We start from the raw sequence: 17,384 nt of genomic DNA on the forward strand, positions 1-17,384 counted from the left end.
CTCACGAGTGAGAAGTGCGCTTTACAAATTCCTGCTCGATTGATTGATTGATGGAGCCCTATCTGGTTCCATCCCGGCAGCTTCAGCGTCGGCTCCAATGGGCCCCATGGATCTGATTGTGGCTCTGTACCGGCACTGGTCGTGCAAACAGGATCTTCTCCAGCTCTGTTCCTGGTGCCATCATCGCCCACCGGCAGCGCCAGCCCCATTCTAATCCCCAACAACTCAAGTCGTGATGATGTTGATTCTGGCACCGACATTGCCTATGGGTTCTAGGTTATTGCCTGAGGATTTTTCTGCGCAGCCAGCATTAGGAGAGTAATGAGAGGGGTAATGGATCCGTTATAATACCAGTTAGCAACATTATTGGACTGGTATGAGGAACTTGGAGATGCCATTGGACTGGACACATCCCAAGATACTGGCTTGCTTTCTCCCCCTACCGTGGGTATGGAGGAGGGAGTATCTTACACAATGGTGGTGAAGAGGGCAGTGGAGGTCCTTGACCTCAAACTTTCTTGTGTGACGGTCAAGACTTTTGATGGAAGTGCTTCAACGTGGAGCTTCATCTTCAGAACCCCTGCTCCTATTCAATGAGGCACTGACTAATGTCCTCCTGGCAGCCTGGTCCAAGTGCAGCACAGGTGCTCTTTTGAACAGGACAGTTGCCCGCCACCATTGTCCTGCCCCAGGTCACCCAAGTGTCCTCAGCCAACACCCCACTCCTGAGAGCCTGGTGGATCAAGCTTTAACTTCCCAAGGCATGTTCCTTACCGCTCCTCCAAACAGGGAATCCAATAGGATGGATACCTTGGGAAAGACAATGTTTTCTTCCACCAACCTAGCATTGCAGTCGATGAACACTGCATGCCTTTTGGGCCATTATTCCTACAGTTTGTGGGATACAGTTCCGCAAGTGCTGTCACAGGTCCCAGAGGAGGCCCGGGCCATCCTCTCTTAAGCAGTGAAAAATGAGAGGGATGCAACAAAGTTCACCATTAGCTGTGAATTGGACATGGCTGACTCACCCTACAAAGCAATTTCAAAGACAGTGGCTCTTAGACACCATGCCTGTTTGGGAACATCTGGCTTTTCAGGGGATGTCCGTGACAACATCATGAGGACAACCTCATATCTATTCAAAGGTAAGGGATGATCCCTTTCAGGGCCACAGTTTGGACACACAAAGGTCAGTGCACTTCATGGCTCTGCGCTCCTGGCATGGAAAGTCATGAAAGTAACTGACATCCGCATGCCTGGGTGGCACCCATATAGGTGACCGTGAAATCACTTCCAGCACCAACGATGCCAACAGCGATGCGTGGAACCAGAGAAAGCCACCCAACCGTGCGCAGGTGTATTGCTCACACAAAAATCTTCTGGATCTAGTCTGACTCCTGAGAAATTCAAATGTAAGGAATCTGCAGATATCTCTATCAGATAATGTGTTACCGAAGGTAAGTTACTTGTTCGATTGCAGCATTTGTTGGGGTGTCAGCGTTGGGTGTGCTTTTAGGGAGCTGGTGTAGGGCACGTTCTTCTCACTTCACCAATTAAATAGCAAGTTAAATCCACAAGTGCTCCGCAGACTTCACAGATGCCCTCTGAAGCTTTCTCAATCACTTCACAGGTGCTGTTGGTTAATTTATTGATAACTCTGTCCACGCTGTCTTCAATAGCTCCCTGTACTTTGCACGAGACATCAATAGTAATACTTGTTATTTTCAGGCTAGATGTTGTTGTTGTCCGGCTCGTCAGGATGAGCTTGGTTTCTGTTAAGACATAAATGTAATGATATTTAGCAGCTCCAGGAAGGGTCAGTAGCACTTTATGACATAGCTTTGCTTTTATTATTCTGCATATACAAAAAATACTTGAAAATTGGGATCTATAGTTTTATATTTTACAATGTAAAACTTCAATCTATTACTGATGTGATGGAGCTCTATTTAAACCTGCGGTGAGTACTTACCGACAGCTATAGCTTTATATTGAACAGCAGTGACCTTACGGACGTGATAGTGCTTCATATGGAGTTTCAGAGAACTTTCTATAGAGAACAAGAACTGATCCCATACTGATGTGTCAGTGCTTTAGATAGAGCCATAGGTATTCCTAAATCTTGTAACAGCTCTTTACACAGACATGCAGAAATTTACCTAAACAGAGGCAGGATAGCCCTTTTGAAGGTGAAATGGAGTAATCAATATCTATATAAGGTAAGGTAGCTCAGTCCCTTTACTGATTGCACAGAGTGGTACACAGAGAAAAAGTGAGTTCTTCCTAATGTTTTGGAATTCTTTATAGAGCAACAGTGGAACTATCTGTTTCGACAGCACTCTGCACAGATCAACAGTGATCTTTTACTGTTTGTACAGAGCTCTTTACAGGTCAGCAACGATCCATCACTGATCAGACAGCACTCACTACAGAGCATCAATGACCCCTTACTGATCTGACTTAAGGTCTGTACCCAGGAACAGTGATCCCATAGTGACTCGACCGCGCTGTATACAAACAGTAACATTTGCTGTTCCGTCAGAGCTCTATTTCAAGAGCGATTTATCCCTTACTGATCAGACGAAGGGCCATACCTAGTGGCAGTGATGCCAAACTCATACTGCAGAGCTGTATATAGGGCACATGTGATCCTTTTCTGATGTGTAAAAGCTCTAATAGGAGCAGAGGTGATCCATTACTGATGTGAATGAGGTGTGCACCGAGCCGTACTGATCCCTATTCAACTGAGGAGACACAATTAAAAACACTGTTGCAGATATGCCCTTCAGTTTTATAAAGTTGCAGAAATCTACCCATGGAAAACCAGCAAAGATGACGTATACAGGGAATAGAGTTCTATACGGGGCAGGGGAGATGCTGCACATTTATAAAGGCTGTCGGTAGGTCAATTTTGCTTCTTGCTCTCTATCTGTTTTCACCTATGGTGTTACCTTTTGAGGATGGGGTAACATTAAAGCAAGAGGCCCATTTCTTGTGTTAAACATTCTGACACAATTCATTAACACTAGGAGGAACATTGCCTGCACACTCCCTTGTCACTCTTCAAGGCCTGCGTTCTCCTTATGCACCACTTTCCCCCTAAAAACAGAGAAGGGATTATTAATGGAGCTCATGGCCAGGGCATGAAGAATATGGACCCATTGGCTTCTTTGGATACTAGAGCCACATATTCCACTAACTATGCTCCCAGACAGGGAACAAACACACAGGTTAACTCTCCACCTTCTCCTCCATCTCCTGTTCCTAAAGGTGGCTCCAAGAACAATTTGCTGTTGGTCTTTGTTCATAGGCGAGGGGGAGCCAGCACGATCCACCCGACAAGTGGATTTGCTGGCCACTAAGACAAATTTACAGGCTGTCCACCGGGCCTCCAACCTTCCACCACAATACTTTGATGACGGTTGACCACTGTCACAATTAAATCTGCAGGGCTGCCCCCCCCCCTAAAAGCAGTCTAGTCTGTCCTCTCTTCAGACTTTAAATACTCAGAGGGGGGACCTCACCCTGCCCTAACTTTCCGGTCACCAGGATGGCACTTGATTGTCCTATTATTTGTACTCTAGATTGCAGTGCATGTATTATTGAAAACACGGAAATGATGGCCGTTTTACCTGTTCCATTAGGATGTTGTGTTGTCGATAGTGCAACATGTGGAGATGTGTAGGTGGTCACGGTTTCTGATGCAGAAGTTGGTTTGTTGGTAATCGTCCTAAAGACAGTCGTAAACAAAGGAGTGACTGAGGGTGTGATTGCAGCAGTATTTGCTGATGTTTCAGCACTGGGTGTGCTTTTAGGGGGCAAAGTAGGGCATACGCTCTTCACTGCACCAATCAAATGGCAAGCTAAACCAACAAGTTCTCCGCCCACTTCACAGATGCCATCTGCAGCTTTCTCGATCACTTGACAGGTGCCATCAGCGAGTTTATTGATAACTCTGCACACAGCATCTTCGATAGCCCCCTTTACTTTGCACGCAACACCAATAGCAATACTTGTTGTTTTTGGGCTGGTGGTTGTTGTCCGGCTCATCAGGATGACTTTGGTTCCTGTTGAGACATAAATGTGATGCATTTTAGCAAAATCTGGATGTGCAAGTAGCACTGTCTGACATAGATATATTCTGTACATGCAAAACCCTTTTGTTAAAATTGGAATGCATTGATTTATACTTTATATTATAAAACTCTGATCCACTACTAAGGTGATGTAGCTATATTTAAAGCAGCTGTGAGCCCTCAATCACAGCTGTATCTTTATATACACCTGCAGAGACCCTTACATAAAGGACAGTTCTGTGTATGGACTTTCAGAGAACTTTCTATGGAGAACAAGAAGTGATCCCATACTGATGTGTCAGCGCTTTAGATAGAGCCATAGGTATTCCTAAATCTTGTAAATGCACTTTACAAAGACATGCAGTAATTCCCCCAAACAGAGGCAGAAGAGCCCTTTTAGTGGTGGAATGGAGTAATCAATGTCTATAAAAGTTAAGGTAGCTCAGGCACTTTACTAATTGCACAGAGTCGTATACAGGGTAGAAGTGAGTTCTTACTAATGTTTTGGAATTTTCTGTAGAGCAACAGTGGTACTATCTGTTTGGACAGCACTCTGCACTGATCAGGAGTGATCTCTTACTGTTCCTACAGAGCTCTATACAACGATCCGTCACTGATCAGACAGCACTCACTACAGAGCAGCAATGACCCCTTGCTGATCTGACAAAGGTCTCTACTGAGGAACAGTGATCCCATAGTGACTGGACCGTGCTGTATACAGACCAACAGTGACATTTGCTGTTCAGTCAGAGCTCTAGTTCAAGTGCTATTGATTCCTTACTGATCAGACGGAGGGCCATACCTAGTGGCAATTGTAGGAAAGTACCCTCTTTCTAGCATGGTTACCCCCATTTTCTGCCTGTTTGTCAGTGTGCTTGACTTTGTCTAATGGGATCCTGCTAACCAGTACCCCAGTAGTTATGCTCTCTCCCTTCGAAATGGTTGTTGGATATTGTTAACACAGTATTTCATCCACATTTGGCATACTGGACACCCTTATAAGTCCCTAGTATATGGCACCAGGGTACACAGGGCATTTGAGTTCCAGGGTATCCCTATGGGCTGCAGCATATATTTTGCCTCCCATAGGGAGCCCAAGCAAAGGCTTCTGCAGGACTGCCATTGCAGCCTGCGTGAAAAGGTGCATGCACCATTTCATTGCCATTTCAACTCACCAGGTCACTTTTAAGTCACCCCTATGACAGGCCCTCCAGCCCTGCAGGGAAAAGTGCAAAGTACCTGTGAGTGAGGGTACCCCTGCACTAGCAGAGTTGCCCCCAGGACCTCCAGTGCCATTTTCCTGGACTTCATGAGTGCGGGACGCTATTTAACGCATGTACTGGACATAGGTCACTACCTATGTCCAACTACATAATGGTAACTCCGAACATAGGCATGTTTGGTATCAAACATGTAGGAATCACACCCCCATGCTTTTGCAAACATTGGTTTATGATCCCGTGCACTCTGGGGGCTCCTTAGATGAACCCCAGTACTGCCATTACAGCCTTCTGTGGTTTTCCAGGCAGCCCCAGCTGCTGCCACTTCATAGACAGCTTTCTGCCCTCCTGTTGCTTGAGAAGCTCAAGCCCAGGAAGGTAGAACAAAGGATTTCCTTTGGGAGGGGTGTTACACCCTCTCCCTTTGAAAATAGGTGTTACACGCTTGGGAGGGGTAACCTCCTCAAGCCACTGGAAATGCTTTGAAGGGCACATTTGCTGCCCTCCTTGCATAAACTAGTCTATATTGTTTCAGGGACCCCAGTCCCTGCTCTGGCATGAAACTGGACAAAGGAAAGGAGAGTGACCACTCCCCTGTCCATCACCACCCCAGGGGTGGTGCTCAGAGCTCCTCCACAGGGTCCCATGGTTTTGCCATCTTGGATTCAAGGTTGGCAGGGAAATAGGGGAGCATCTCCCCCGATAGGTGCTCACATGGTTAGGTGACTAATCCCCCTTTCAGGGCTATTTAGGGTCTCCCCTGTGGGTGGTTCTTCAGATTCGGATTGCAAGACTCCAGCAGGAATCCTCTGCATCCTCCACTTCGACTTCTCACTGAAGAAACTACATCTGGACCCTCCAGGAACTCTACAAACTGCAACAAAGAAGCAAGACGACTTCTGCAACATTGTATCTTAAGCTCCTGACAGCAACTGCAACTGTTTCCTGGTCATGCATCCTCTGAAGACAGCCTGTCTTCAGCCTACATCAGAAGGGCGAAGGAATCTCCCTTGTGGTGAAGGAGTCACTCCCCTGCTTCAGCAGGCACCTACTACAACGACAACCAGCTGCGTTGATCCCTTCTCCTGCTGAACTGCATGGATCCTGCATCACGGGTGGTAGACTGAAGTGGTCCTGACAGTTCTGATGTTCAACTGTCCAACTTTGGTGGAGGTAAGAGCTTGCCTCCCCATGCAAGACAGTACCCCCGTGCACCGCGTGTTTTGTAATTGCCAATGCTTGTTGGAATCCTTCCATGAAGTTCTTCGTGCACCGTGCAGCTCCGGCCCCCAGCACTCTATCCTGCGATGCACAGCTTGCTAAGTGGTTCTCCGGTAGCGCAGGAGCCTTTGTCATAGTGCTGCGTGGGACTCTTCTGCGCGCTGCCTTGTCTTCTGTGGGCTCTCTGAGTTGCTCAGAGCCCCCTTCATCTCCCCCCACTTGGTAGAACCCACCTGGTAGTTCCTGGTCCAGGGATGGAGCGCCATTTTCCTCTTACCATGCGCTTTGCGTGTGCCAAGCCTTGCTGGTAGACTCCAGTGATGCAAACCAGACTGCAATCCTCCATCCGGCGTGGGACATCACTTACACCAACCAGGAACCTGACTTCATCTTCTTGGGTGCAGTACTGACTGTTCTTCTTCACAGGTGGTTCTTCTTTTGCACCTTCACACGGGTTAGCAAGGGCTCCTCTTCTCCCTGGACCCTTCTGTGTTTCTAGGACTTGGTCCCCTTCTTCCACAGGTCTTCAGGTCCATGAATCAACTGTTGGTGTCTTGCAGTCTCTTCTGGTTCTTGCATAATCCTTCTTTTAATTTCTTTATGTGTTCTGGGAAAGATACTTTCCTGGGCACTGGGGTGGATTCTAGTACTTACCTTTGGGGTTTTCTAGTACTCCCATATGCCCCTATACACTTCACTTGCCTAGGTGGGAGATCGACAATCGCATTCCACTTTCTAAGTATATGGTTTATGCTCCCCTAGGCCTATTTCTAAATATTGTGATTTTCACTAATTGCACTGTTTTCTAACTATTTCTCCATAGTAGTGTATATAATTTGTATATTACTTACCTCCTAGGGAAGTATAGTCTCTATGGTATTTTTGGCATTTGTGTCACCAGAATAAAGTACCTTTATTTTTGTAACACAGAGAATGTTCTTTTATGTGTGTGAGTACTGTGTGACTGCAGTGGTATTGCATGAGCTTTGCATGTATCTTAGATAAGCATTGGCTGCTCATCCACAGCTACCTCTAAAGAGCCTGGCTTCTTGACACTGCCTACACTATACTAGTAAGGGAAACTGGACCTGGTATAAGGTGTAAGTAACATAGGTACCCACTACATACCAGGCCAGCCTCCTACAGCAGTGATCCCAAACTCATATTGCAGAGCTGTAAATAGAGCGCATGTGATCCTTTTCTGATGTTTCAATGCTCTAAACTGAGCACCTGTGATCTATTACTGATGTGATAAAGGTATGCACTGAGCCGTACTGATCCCTTATTGAACTGAGGAGACACAATTAAAAGTTATTTTCCAGATATGCCCTTTAGTTCTGTAAAGCTGCAGTAATCAGTCTATAGAAACCCAGCAGGGATCACCTATACCAGGAAACAAACTCTACACTGGGCAGTGGAGATACTTCACATGTTGGACCAAACTCTCTGGAGGAATGATGTAAATTTTGCTTTTTACTTTTGTATCTGTTGACCTATGGTGTAACGTTTTGATGATAGGGTCAAATTAAAGCAAAGTGCCCCATTACTTGTGTTGGACATTCTGACGCCATTCGTTAACACTAGGAAGAACATGGCCTGCACACTCCCTTGTCACTGTTCAGGGCCTGCATTCTGCCTGGGCACAAATTTCCCTCTAAAAACAGAAAACGGGTTAATAATGGAGCTCATAGCCAGGACATGAATAATACAGACCTATTGGGTTCCTTGGTCACTAGGTCCATATATTCCAGTAATTATGCTGCCACACAGGGACCAAAAACAATTGTTAAGTCTTCACCATCTCTTCTATCTACTATTCATAGGGATGGCTCAGGAACAATTTGCTACTGGTCTTTTTTCAGAGATCACGGGAAGCCAGAACGACCCACCTGACGTGGGTTTGCTGGACTCTAAGACACACTTACAAGCCATCCACTGGGCCTCCAGTGTTCCACCACAGTACTGTAGCGAAGGTTGGCCACTGCCAAGGTTACATCCCCTGGGTTCCCACTCCCTAAAAGCAGTCTAGAGTGTCCTCTCTCCAGGCTTTAAATGCTGGGAGAGGGGAGCTCCACCTGCCCTAATTTTCCGGACACCAGGATAGCATTTGATTTTCCTATTAATTGTACTCTAGAATGCACTGCATATGTTACTGAAAACTTGGAAATGATGTCCTTTTTACCAGTTGTATCAGGATGTTGTCTTGTTGAGAGTGCAACAGCTGGAGATGTGTAGGTGGTCACGGTTTCTGATGCAGAAGTTGGTTTGTTGGTAATCGTCCTGAAGACAGTCGTAAACAAAGGTGTGACTGAGGGTGTGATTGCAGCCATATTTCCTGGTGTTTCAGCACTGGGTGTGCTTTTAGGGGGCAAAGTAGGGCATACGCTCTTCACTGCGCCAATCAAATGGCAAGCTAAACCAACAAGTTCTCCGCCCACTTCACAGATGCCATCTGCAGCTTTCTCGATCACTTGACAGGTGCCATCAGCGAGTTTATTGATAACTCTGCACACAGCATCTTCGATAGCCCCCTTTACTTTGCACGCAACACCAATAGCAATACTTGTTGTTTTTGGGCTGGTGGTTGTTGTCCGGCTCATCAGGATGACTTTGGTTCCTGTTGAGACATAAATGTGATGCATTTTAGCAAAATCTGGATGTGCAAGTAGCACTGTCTGACATAGATATATTCTGTACATGCAAAACCCTTTTGTTAAAATTGGAATGCATTGATTTATACTTTATATTATAAAACTCTGATCCACTACTAAGGTGATGTAGCTATATTTAAAGCAGCTGTGAGCCCTCACTCACAGCTGTATCTTTATATACACCTGCAGAGACCCTTACAGAAAGGACAGTTCTGTATATGGACTTTCAGAGAACTTTCTATGGAGAACAAGAAGTGATCCCATACTGATGTGTCAGCGCTTTAGATAGAGCCATAGGTATTCCTAAATCTTGTAAATGCACTTTACAAAGACATGCAGTAATTCCCCCAAACAGAGGCAAAAGAGCCCTTTTAGTGGTGGAATGGAGTAATCAGTGTCTATAAAAGTTAAGGTAGCTCAGGCCCTTTACTAATTGCACAGAGTCGTATACAGGGTAGAAGTGAGTTCTTACTAATGTTTTGGAATTTTCTATAGAACAACAGTGGTACTATCTGTTTGGACAGCACTCTGCACTGATCAGGAGTGATCTCTTACTGTTCCTACAGAGCTCTATACAACGATCCGTCACTGATCAGACAACACTCACTACAGAGCAGCAATGACCCCTTGCTGATCTGACAAAGGTCTCTACTGAGGACCAGTGATCCCATAGTGACTGGACCGTGCTGTATACAGACCAACAGTGACATTTGCTGTTCAGTCAGAGCTCTATTTCAACTGCTATAGATTCCTTACTGATCAAACGGAGGACCATACCTAGTGGCAATTGTAGGAAAGTACCCTCTTTCTAGCATGGTTACCCCCATTTTCTGCCTGTTTGTCAGTGTGCTTGACTTTGTCTACTGGGATCCTGCTAACCAGGACCCCAGTAGTTATGCTCTCTCCCTTCGGAATGGTTGTTGGATATTGTTAACACAGTATTTCATCCACATTTGGCATACTGGACACCCCTTATAAGTCCCTAGTATATGGCACCAGGGTACACAGGGCATTTGAGTTCCAGGGTATCTCAATTGGCTGAGCATATATTTTGCCTCCCATAGGGATCCCATGCAAAGGCTTCTGCAGGACTGCCATTGCAGCCTGCGTGAAAAAGTGCATGCACCATTTCATTGCCATTTCAACTGCACCAGGTCACTTTTAAGTCACCCCTATGTCAGGCCCTCCAGCCCTGAGGGCAAAGTGCAAAGTACCTGTGAGTGAGGGTACCCCTGCACTAGCAGAGTTGCCCCCAGAACCTCCATGACCATTTTCCTGGACTTCATGAGTGCGGGACGCTATTTTACGCATGTACTGGACATAGGTCACTACCTATGTCCAACTACATAATGGTAACTCCGAACATAGGCATGTTTGGTATCAAACATGTAGGAATCACACCCCCATGCTTTTGCAAACATTGGTTTATGATCCCGTGCACTCTGGGGGCTCCTTAGATGAACCCCAGTACTGCCATTACAGCCTTCTGTGGTTTTCCAGGCAGCGCCAGCTGCTGCCACTTCATAGACAGCTTTCTGCCCTCCTGTTGCTTGAGAAGCTCAAGCCCAGGAAGGTAGAACAAAGGATTTCCTTTGGGAGGGGTGTTACACCCTCTCCCTTTGGAAATAGGTGTTACACGCTTGGGAAGGGTAACCTCCTCAAGCCACTGGAAATGCTTTGAAGGGCACATTTGGTGCCCTCCTTGCATAAACCAGTCTATATTGTTTCAGGGACCCCAGTCCCTGCTCTGGCATGAAACTGGACAAAGGAAAGGGGAGTGACAACTCCCCTGTCCATCACTACCCCAGGGGTGGTGCTCAGAGCTCCTCCAGAGGGTCCCATGGTTTTGCCATCTTGGATTCAAGGTTGGCAGGGAAATAGGGGAGCATCTCCCCCGATAGGTGCTCACATGGTTAGGTGACTAATCCCCCTTTCAGGGCTATTTAGGGTCTCCCCTGTGGGTGGTTCTTCAGATTTGGATTGCAAGACTCCAGCAGGAATCCTCTTCATCCTCCACTTCGACTTCTCACTGAAGAAACTACATCTGGACCCTCCAGGAACTCTACAAACTGCAACAAAGAAGCAAAGACGACTTCTGCAACATTGGGCCTCATTATGACCCTGGCGGGCGGCGGAGGCCCCCCGCCAGGATCCCGCCCTCCAAATTACCGCGCCGCGGTCAAAAGACCGCGGCGGGTATTACGAGTTTTCCCCTGGGCTGGCGGGCGGTTCCAGTTAAACCGCCCGCCAGCCCAGGGGAAAACGACCTTCCCACGAGGATGCCGGCTCGTAATCGAGCCGGCGGAGTGGGAAGGTGCGACGGGTGCTACTGCACCCGTCGCGTATTTCACTGTCTGCAAGGCAGACAGTGAAATACATTTTGGGGCCCTCTTACGGGGGCCCCTGCCGTGCCCATGCCATTGGCATGGGCACGGCAGGGGCCCCCAGGGGCCCCGCGACCCCCCCTACCGCCATCCTGTTCATGGCGGCTTTCCCGCCATGAACTGGATGGCGGTAGGGGGGGTCAGAATCCTCATGTGGAGGATTCCAATGAGCAGCGGAAAGTCAGCGGGAGACCGCTGACTTTCCGCTTCTGACCGCGGCTGAACCGCCGCGGTCAGAATGCTCATTGGAGCACCGCCAGCCTGTCGGCGGTGCTCCCGTGGTCGGTGGCCCTGGCGGCCACCGGCCGCCAGGGTCAGAGTGACCCTCATTGTATCTTAAGCTCCTGACAGCAACTGCAACTGTTTTCTGGTCATGCATCCTCTGAAGACAGCCTGTCTTCAGCCTGCATCAGAAGAGCGAAGGAATCTCTCTTGTGGTGAAGGAGTCACTCCCCTGCTTCAGCAGGCACCTACTACAACGACAACCAGCTGCGTTGATCCCTTCTCCTGCTGAACTACATGGATCCTGCATCACAGGTGGTAGACTGAAGTGGTCCCGGCAGTTCTGATGTTCAACTGTCCAACTTTAGTGGAGGTAAGAGCTTGCCTCCCCATGCAAGACAGTACCCCCGTGCACTGCGTGTTTTGCAATTGCCAATGCTTGTTGGAATCCTTCCATAAAGTTCTTCGTGCACCGTGAAGCTCCGGCCCCCAGCACCCTATCCTGCGATGCACAGCTTCCTAAGTGGTTCTCCGGTAGCGCAGGAGCCTTTGTCATAGTGCTGCGTGGGACTCTTGTGCACGCTGCCTTGTCTTCTGTGGGCTCTCTGAGTTGCTCAGAGCCCCCTTCATCTCCCCCCACTTGGTAGAACCCACCTGGTAGTTCCTGGTCCAGGGACGGAGCGCCATTTTCCTCTTACCATGCGCTTTGCATGTGCCAAGCCTTTCTGGTAGACTCCACTGACGCAAACCAGACTGCAATCCTCCATCCGGCGTGGGACATCACTTACACCAACCAGGAACCTGACTTCATCTTCTTGGGTGCAGTACTGACTGTTCTTCTTCACAGGTGGTTCTTCTTTTGCACCTTCACACGGGTTAGCAAGGGCTCCTCTTCTCCCTGGACCCTTCTGTGTTTCTAGGACTTGGTCCCCTTCTTCCACAGGTCTTCAGGTCCATGAATCAACTGTTGGTGTCTTGCAGTCTCTTCTGGTTCTTGCATAATCCTTCTTTTAATTTCTTTATGTGTTTTGGGAAAGATACTGTGTTTTACTCCTACTTTCCTGGGCACTGGGGTGGATTCTAGTACTTACCTTTGGGGTTTTCTAGTACTCCCATATGCCCCTATACACTACACTTGCCTAGGCGGGAGATCGACATTCGCATTCCTCTTTCTAAGTATATGGTTTATGCTCCCCTAGGCCTATTTCTAACTATTGTGATTTTCATTAATTGCACTGTTTTCTAACTATTTCTCCATACTAGTGTATATAATTTGTATATTACTTACCTCCTAAGGAAGTATAGTCTCTATGGTATTTTTGGCATTTGTGTCACCAGAATAAAGTACCTTTATTTTTGTAACACTGAGTATGTTCTTTTATGTGTGTGAGTACTGTGTGACTACAGTGGTATTGCATGAGCTTTGCATGTATCTTAGATAAGCATTGGCTGCTCATCCACAGCTACCTCTAAAGAGCCTGGCTTCTTGACACTGCCTACACTATACTAATAAGGGAAACTGGACCTGGTATAAGGTGTAAGTAACATAGGTACCCACTACATACCAGGCCAGCCTCCTACAGCAGTGATCCCAAACTCATATTGCAGAGCTGTAAATAGAGCGCATGTGATCCTTTTCTGATGTTTCAGTGCTCTAAACTGAGCACCTGTGATCCATTACTGATGTGATAAAGGTATGCACTGAGCCGTACTGATCCCTTATTGAACTGAGGAGACACAATTAAAAGTTATTTTCCAGATATGCCCTTTAGTTCTGTAAAGCTGCAGTAATCAGTCTATAGAAACCCAACAGGGATCACCTATACCAGGAAACAAACTCTACACTGGGCAGTGGAGATACTTCACATGTTGGACCAAACTCTCTGGAGGAATGATGTAAATTTTGCTTTTTACTTTCTGTATCTGTTGACCTATGGTGTAACGTTTTGATGATAGGGTAAAATTAAAGCAAAGTGCCCCATTACTTGTGTTGGACATTCTGACGCCATTCATTAACACTAGGAGAAACATGGCCTGCACACTCCCTTGTCACTGTTCAAGGCCTGCATTCTGCATGTGCACAACTTTCCCTCTAAAAACAGAAAACAGGTTAATAATGGAGCTCATAGCCAGGACATGAATAATACAGACCTATTGGGTTCCTTGGTCACTAGGGCCATATATTCCAGTAATTATGCTGCCACACAGGGACCAAAAACAATTGTTAAGTCTTCACCATCTCTTCTATCTACTGTTCATAGGGATGGCTCAGGAACAATTTGCTACTGGTCTTTTTTCAGAGATCACGGGGAGCCAGAATGACCCACCTGACATGTGGGTTTGCTGGACTCTAAGACACACTTACAAGCCATCCACTGGGCCTCCAGTGTTCCACCACAGTACTGTAGCGAAGGTTGGCCACTGCCAAGGTTACATCCCCTGGGTTCCCACTCCCTAAAAGCAGTCTAGAGTGTCCTCTCTCCAGGCTTTAAATGCTGGGAGAGGGGAGCTCCACCTGCCCTAATTTTCCGGTCATCAGGATAGCATTTGATTTTCCTATTAATTGTACTCTAGAATGCACTGCATATGTTACTGGAAACTTGGAAATGATGTCCTTTTTACCAGTTGTATCAGGATGTTGTCTTGTTGATAGTGCAACAGCTGGAGATGTGTAGGTGGTCACGGTTTCTGATGCAGAAGTTGGTTTGTTGGTAATAGTCCTGAAGACAGTCGTAAACAAAGGTGTGACTGAGGGTGTGATTGCAGCCGTATTTGCTGGTGTTTCAGCACTGGGTGTGCTTTTAGGGGGCAAAGTAGGGCATACGCTCTTCACTGCACCAATCAAATGGCAAGCTAAACCAACAAGTTCTCCGCCCACTTCACAGATGCCATCTGCAGCTTTCTCGATCACTTGACAGGTGCCATCAGCGAGTTTATTGATAACTCTGCACACAGCATCTTCGATAGCCCCCTTTACTTTGCACGCAACACCAATAGCAATACTTGTTGATTTTGGGCTGGTGGTTGTTGTCCGGCTCATCAGGATGACTTTGGTTCCTGTTGAGACATAAATGTGATGCATTTAAGCAAAATCTGGATGTGCAAGTAGCACTGTCTGACATAGATATATTCTGTACATGCAAAACCCTTTTGATAAAATTGGAATGCATTGATTTATACTTTATATTATAAAACTCTGATCCACTACTAAGGTGATGTAGCTATATTTAAAGCAGCTGTGAGCCCTCAATCACATCTGTATCTTTCTATACACCTGCAGAGACCCTTACATAAAGGACAGTTCTGTATATGGACTTTCAGAGAACTTTCTATGGAGAACAAGAAGGGATCCCATACTGATGTGTCAGCGCTTTAGATAGAGCCATAGGTATTCCTAAATCTTGTAAATGCACTTTACAAAGACATGCAGTAATTTCCCCAAACAGAGGCAGAAGAGCCCTTTTAGTGGTGGAATGGAGTAATCAATGTCTATAAAAGTTAAGGTATCTCAGGCCCTTTACTAATTGCACAGAGTCTTATACAGGGTAGAAGTGAGTTCTTACTAATGTTTTGGAATTTTCTATAGAGCAACAGTGGTACTATCTGTTTGGACAGCACTCTGCACTGATCAGGAGTGATCTCTTACTGTTCCTACAGAGCTCTATACAACGATCCGTCACTGATCAGACAGCACTCACTACAGAGCAGCAATGACCCCTTGCTGATCTGACAAAGGTCTCTACTGGGGACCAGTGATCCCATAGTGACTGGACCGTGCTGTATACAGACCAACAGTGACATTTGCTGTTCAGTCAGAGCTCTATTTCAAGTGCTATTGATTCCTTACTGATCAGACGGAGGGCCATACCTAGTGGCAATTGTAGGAAAGTACCCTCTTTCTAGCATGGTTACCCCCATTTACTGCCTGTTTGTCAGTGTGCTTGACTTTTTCTAATGGGATCCTGCTAACCAGGACCCCAGTAGTTATGCTCTCTCCCTTCGAAATGGTTGTTGGATATTGTTAACACAGTATTTCATCCACATTTGGCATACTGGACACCCCTTATTAGTCCCTAGTATATGGCACCAGGGTACACAGGGCATTCGAGTTCCAGGGTATCCCTATGGGCTGCAGCATATATTTTGCCTCCGATAGGGAGCCCATGCAAAGGCTTCTGCAGGACTGCCATTGCAGCCTGCGTGAAAAGGTGCATGCACCATTTCATTGCCATTTCAACTGCACCAGGTCACTTTTAAGTCACCCCTATGGCAGGCCCTCCAGCCCTGAGGGCAAAGTGCAAAGTACCTGTGAGTGAGGGTACCCCTGCACTAGCAGAGTTGCCCCCAGGACCTCCAGGACCATTTTCCTGGACTTCATGAGTGCGGGACGCTATTTTACGCATGTACTGGACATAGGTCACTACCTATGTCCAACTACATAATGGTAACTCCGAACATAGGCATGTTTGGTATCAAACATGTAGGAATCACACCCCCATGCTTTTGCAAATATTGGTTTATGATCCTGTGCACTCTGGGGGCTCCTTAGATGAACCCCAGTACTGCCATTACAGCCTTCTGAGGTATTCCAGGCAGCCCCAGCTGCTGCCACTTCATAGACAGCTTTCTGCCCTCCTGTTGCTTGAGAAGCTCAAGCCCAGGAAGGTAGAACAAAGGATTTCCTTTGGGAGAGGGGTGTTACACCCTCTCTCTTTGGAAATAGGTGTTACACGCTTAGGAAGGGGTAACCTCCTCAAGCCACTGGAAATGCTTTGAAGGGCACATTTGCTGCCCTCCTTGCATAAACCAGTCTATATTGTTTCAGGGACCCCCAGTCCCTGCTCTGGCATGAAACTGGACAAAGGAAAGGGGAGTGACAACTCCCCTGTCCATCACTACCCCAGGGGTGGTGCTCAGAGCTCCTCCAGAGGGTCCCATGGTTTTGCCATCTTGGATTCAAGGTTGGCAGGGAAATAGGGGAGCATCTCCCCCGATAGGTGCTCACATGGTTAGGTGACTAATCCCCCTTTCAGGGCTATTTAGGGTCTCCCCTGTGGGTGGTTCTTCAGATTTGGATTGCAAGACTCCAGCAGGAATCCTCTTCATCCTCCACTTCGACTTCTCACTGAAGAAACTACATCTGGACCCTCCAGGAACTCTACAAACTGCAACAAAGAAGCAAAGACAACTTCTGAAACATTGTATCTTAAGCTCCTGACAGCAACTGCTACTGTTTTCTGGTCATGCATCCTCTGAAGACAGCCTGTCTTCAGCCTGCATCAGAAGAGCGAAGGAATCTCCCTTGTGGTGAAGGAGTCACTCCCCTGCTTCAGCAGGCACCTACTACAACGACGACCAGCTGCGTTGATCCCTTCTCCTGCTGAACTGCATGGATCCTGCATCACGGGTGGTAGACTGAAGTGGTCCCGACAGTTCTGATGTTCAACTGTCCAACTTTGGTGGAGGTAAGAGCTTGCCTCCCCATGCAAGACAGTACCCCCGTGCACCGCGTGTTTTGCAATTGCCAATGCTTGTTGGAATCCTTCCATGAAGTTCTTCGTGCACCTTGCAGCTCCGACCCCCAGCACTCTATCCTGCGATGCACAGCTT

At 47.1% G+C, this 17,384-nt stretch overlaps 1 protein-coding gene across 1 annotated transcript; it reads right to left on the reverse strand.

Moving 5' to 3' along the window:
• Positions 1-1,407: 1,407 nt before the first annotated feature.
• LOC138278679 (uncharacterized) lies at positions 1,408-14,856 on the reverse strand. The gene is made up of 4 exons (XM_069219272.1): positions 14,397-14,856; positions 8,700-9,134; positions 3,633-4,067; positions 1,408-1,772 (listed from the first exon to the last, which is right to left on the reverse strand). Exons 1-4 carry the CDS (start codon positions 14,854-14,856, stop codon positions 1,513-1,515), a joined length of 1,590 nt encoding a protein of 529 aa, XP_069075373.1. The 3' UTR covers positions 1,408-1,512.
• Positions 14,857-17,384: the final 2,528 nt, after the last annotated feature.

Source organism: Pleurodeles waltl, chromosome 2_2 (assembly GCF_031143425.1).
Source record: "Pleurodeles waltl isolate 20211129_DDA chromosome 2_2, aPleWal1.hap1.20221129, whole genome shotgun sequence".
Classification (NCBI taxonomy): domain Eukaryota; kingdom Metazoa; phylum Chordata; class Amphibia; order Caudata; family Salamandridae; genus Pleurodeles; species Pleurodeles waltl.

Excerpts from the sequence above, each read along its gene's own strand:
- LOC138278679 (XM_069219272.1), bottom strand. The coding sequence starts at position 14,856 with ATGCATCACATTTATGTCTCAACAGGAACCAAAGTCATCCTGATGAGC. Across the intron at positions 4,068-8,699 it reads ACAACATCCTGATACAACTG|GAACCAAAGTCATCCTGATG; the intron begins GTAAAAAGGACA and ends ATGTCTCAACAG. Across the intron at positions 1,773-3,632 it reads ACAACATCCTAATGGAACAG|AAACCAAGCTCATCCTGACG; the intron begins GTAAAACGGCCA and ends ATGTCTTAACAG.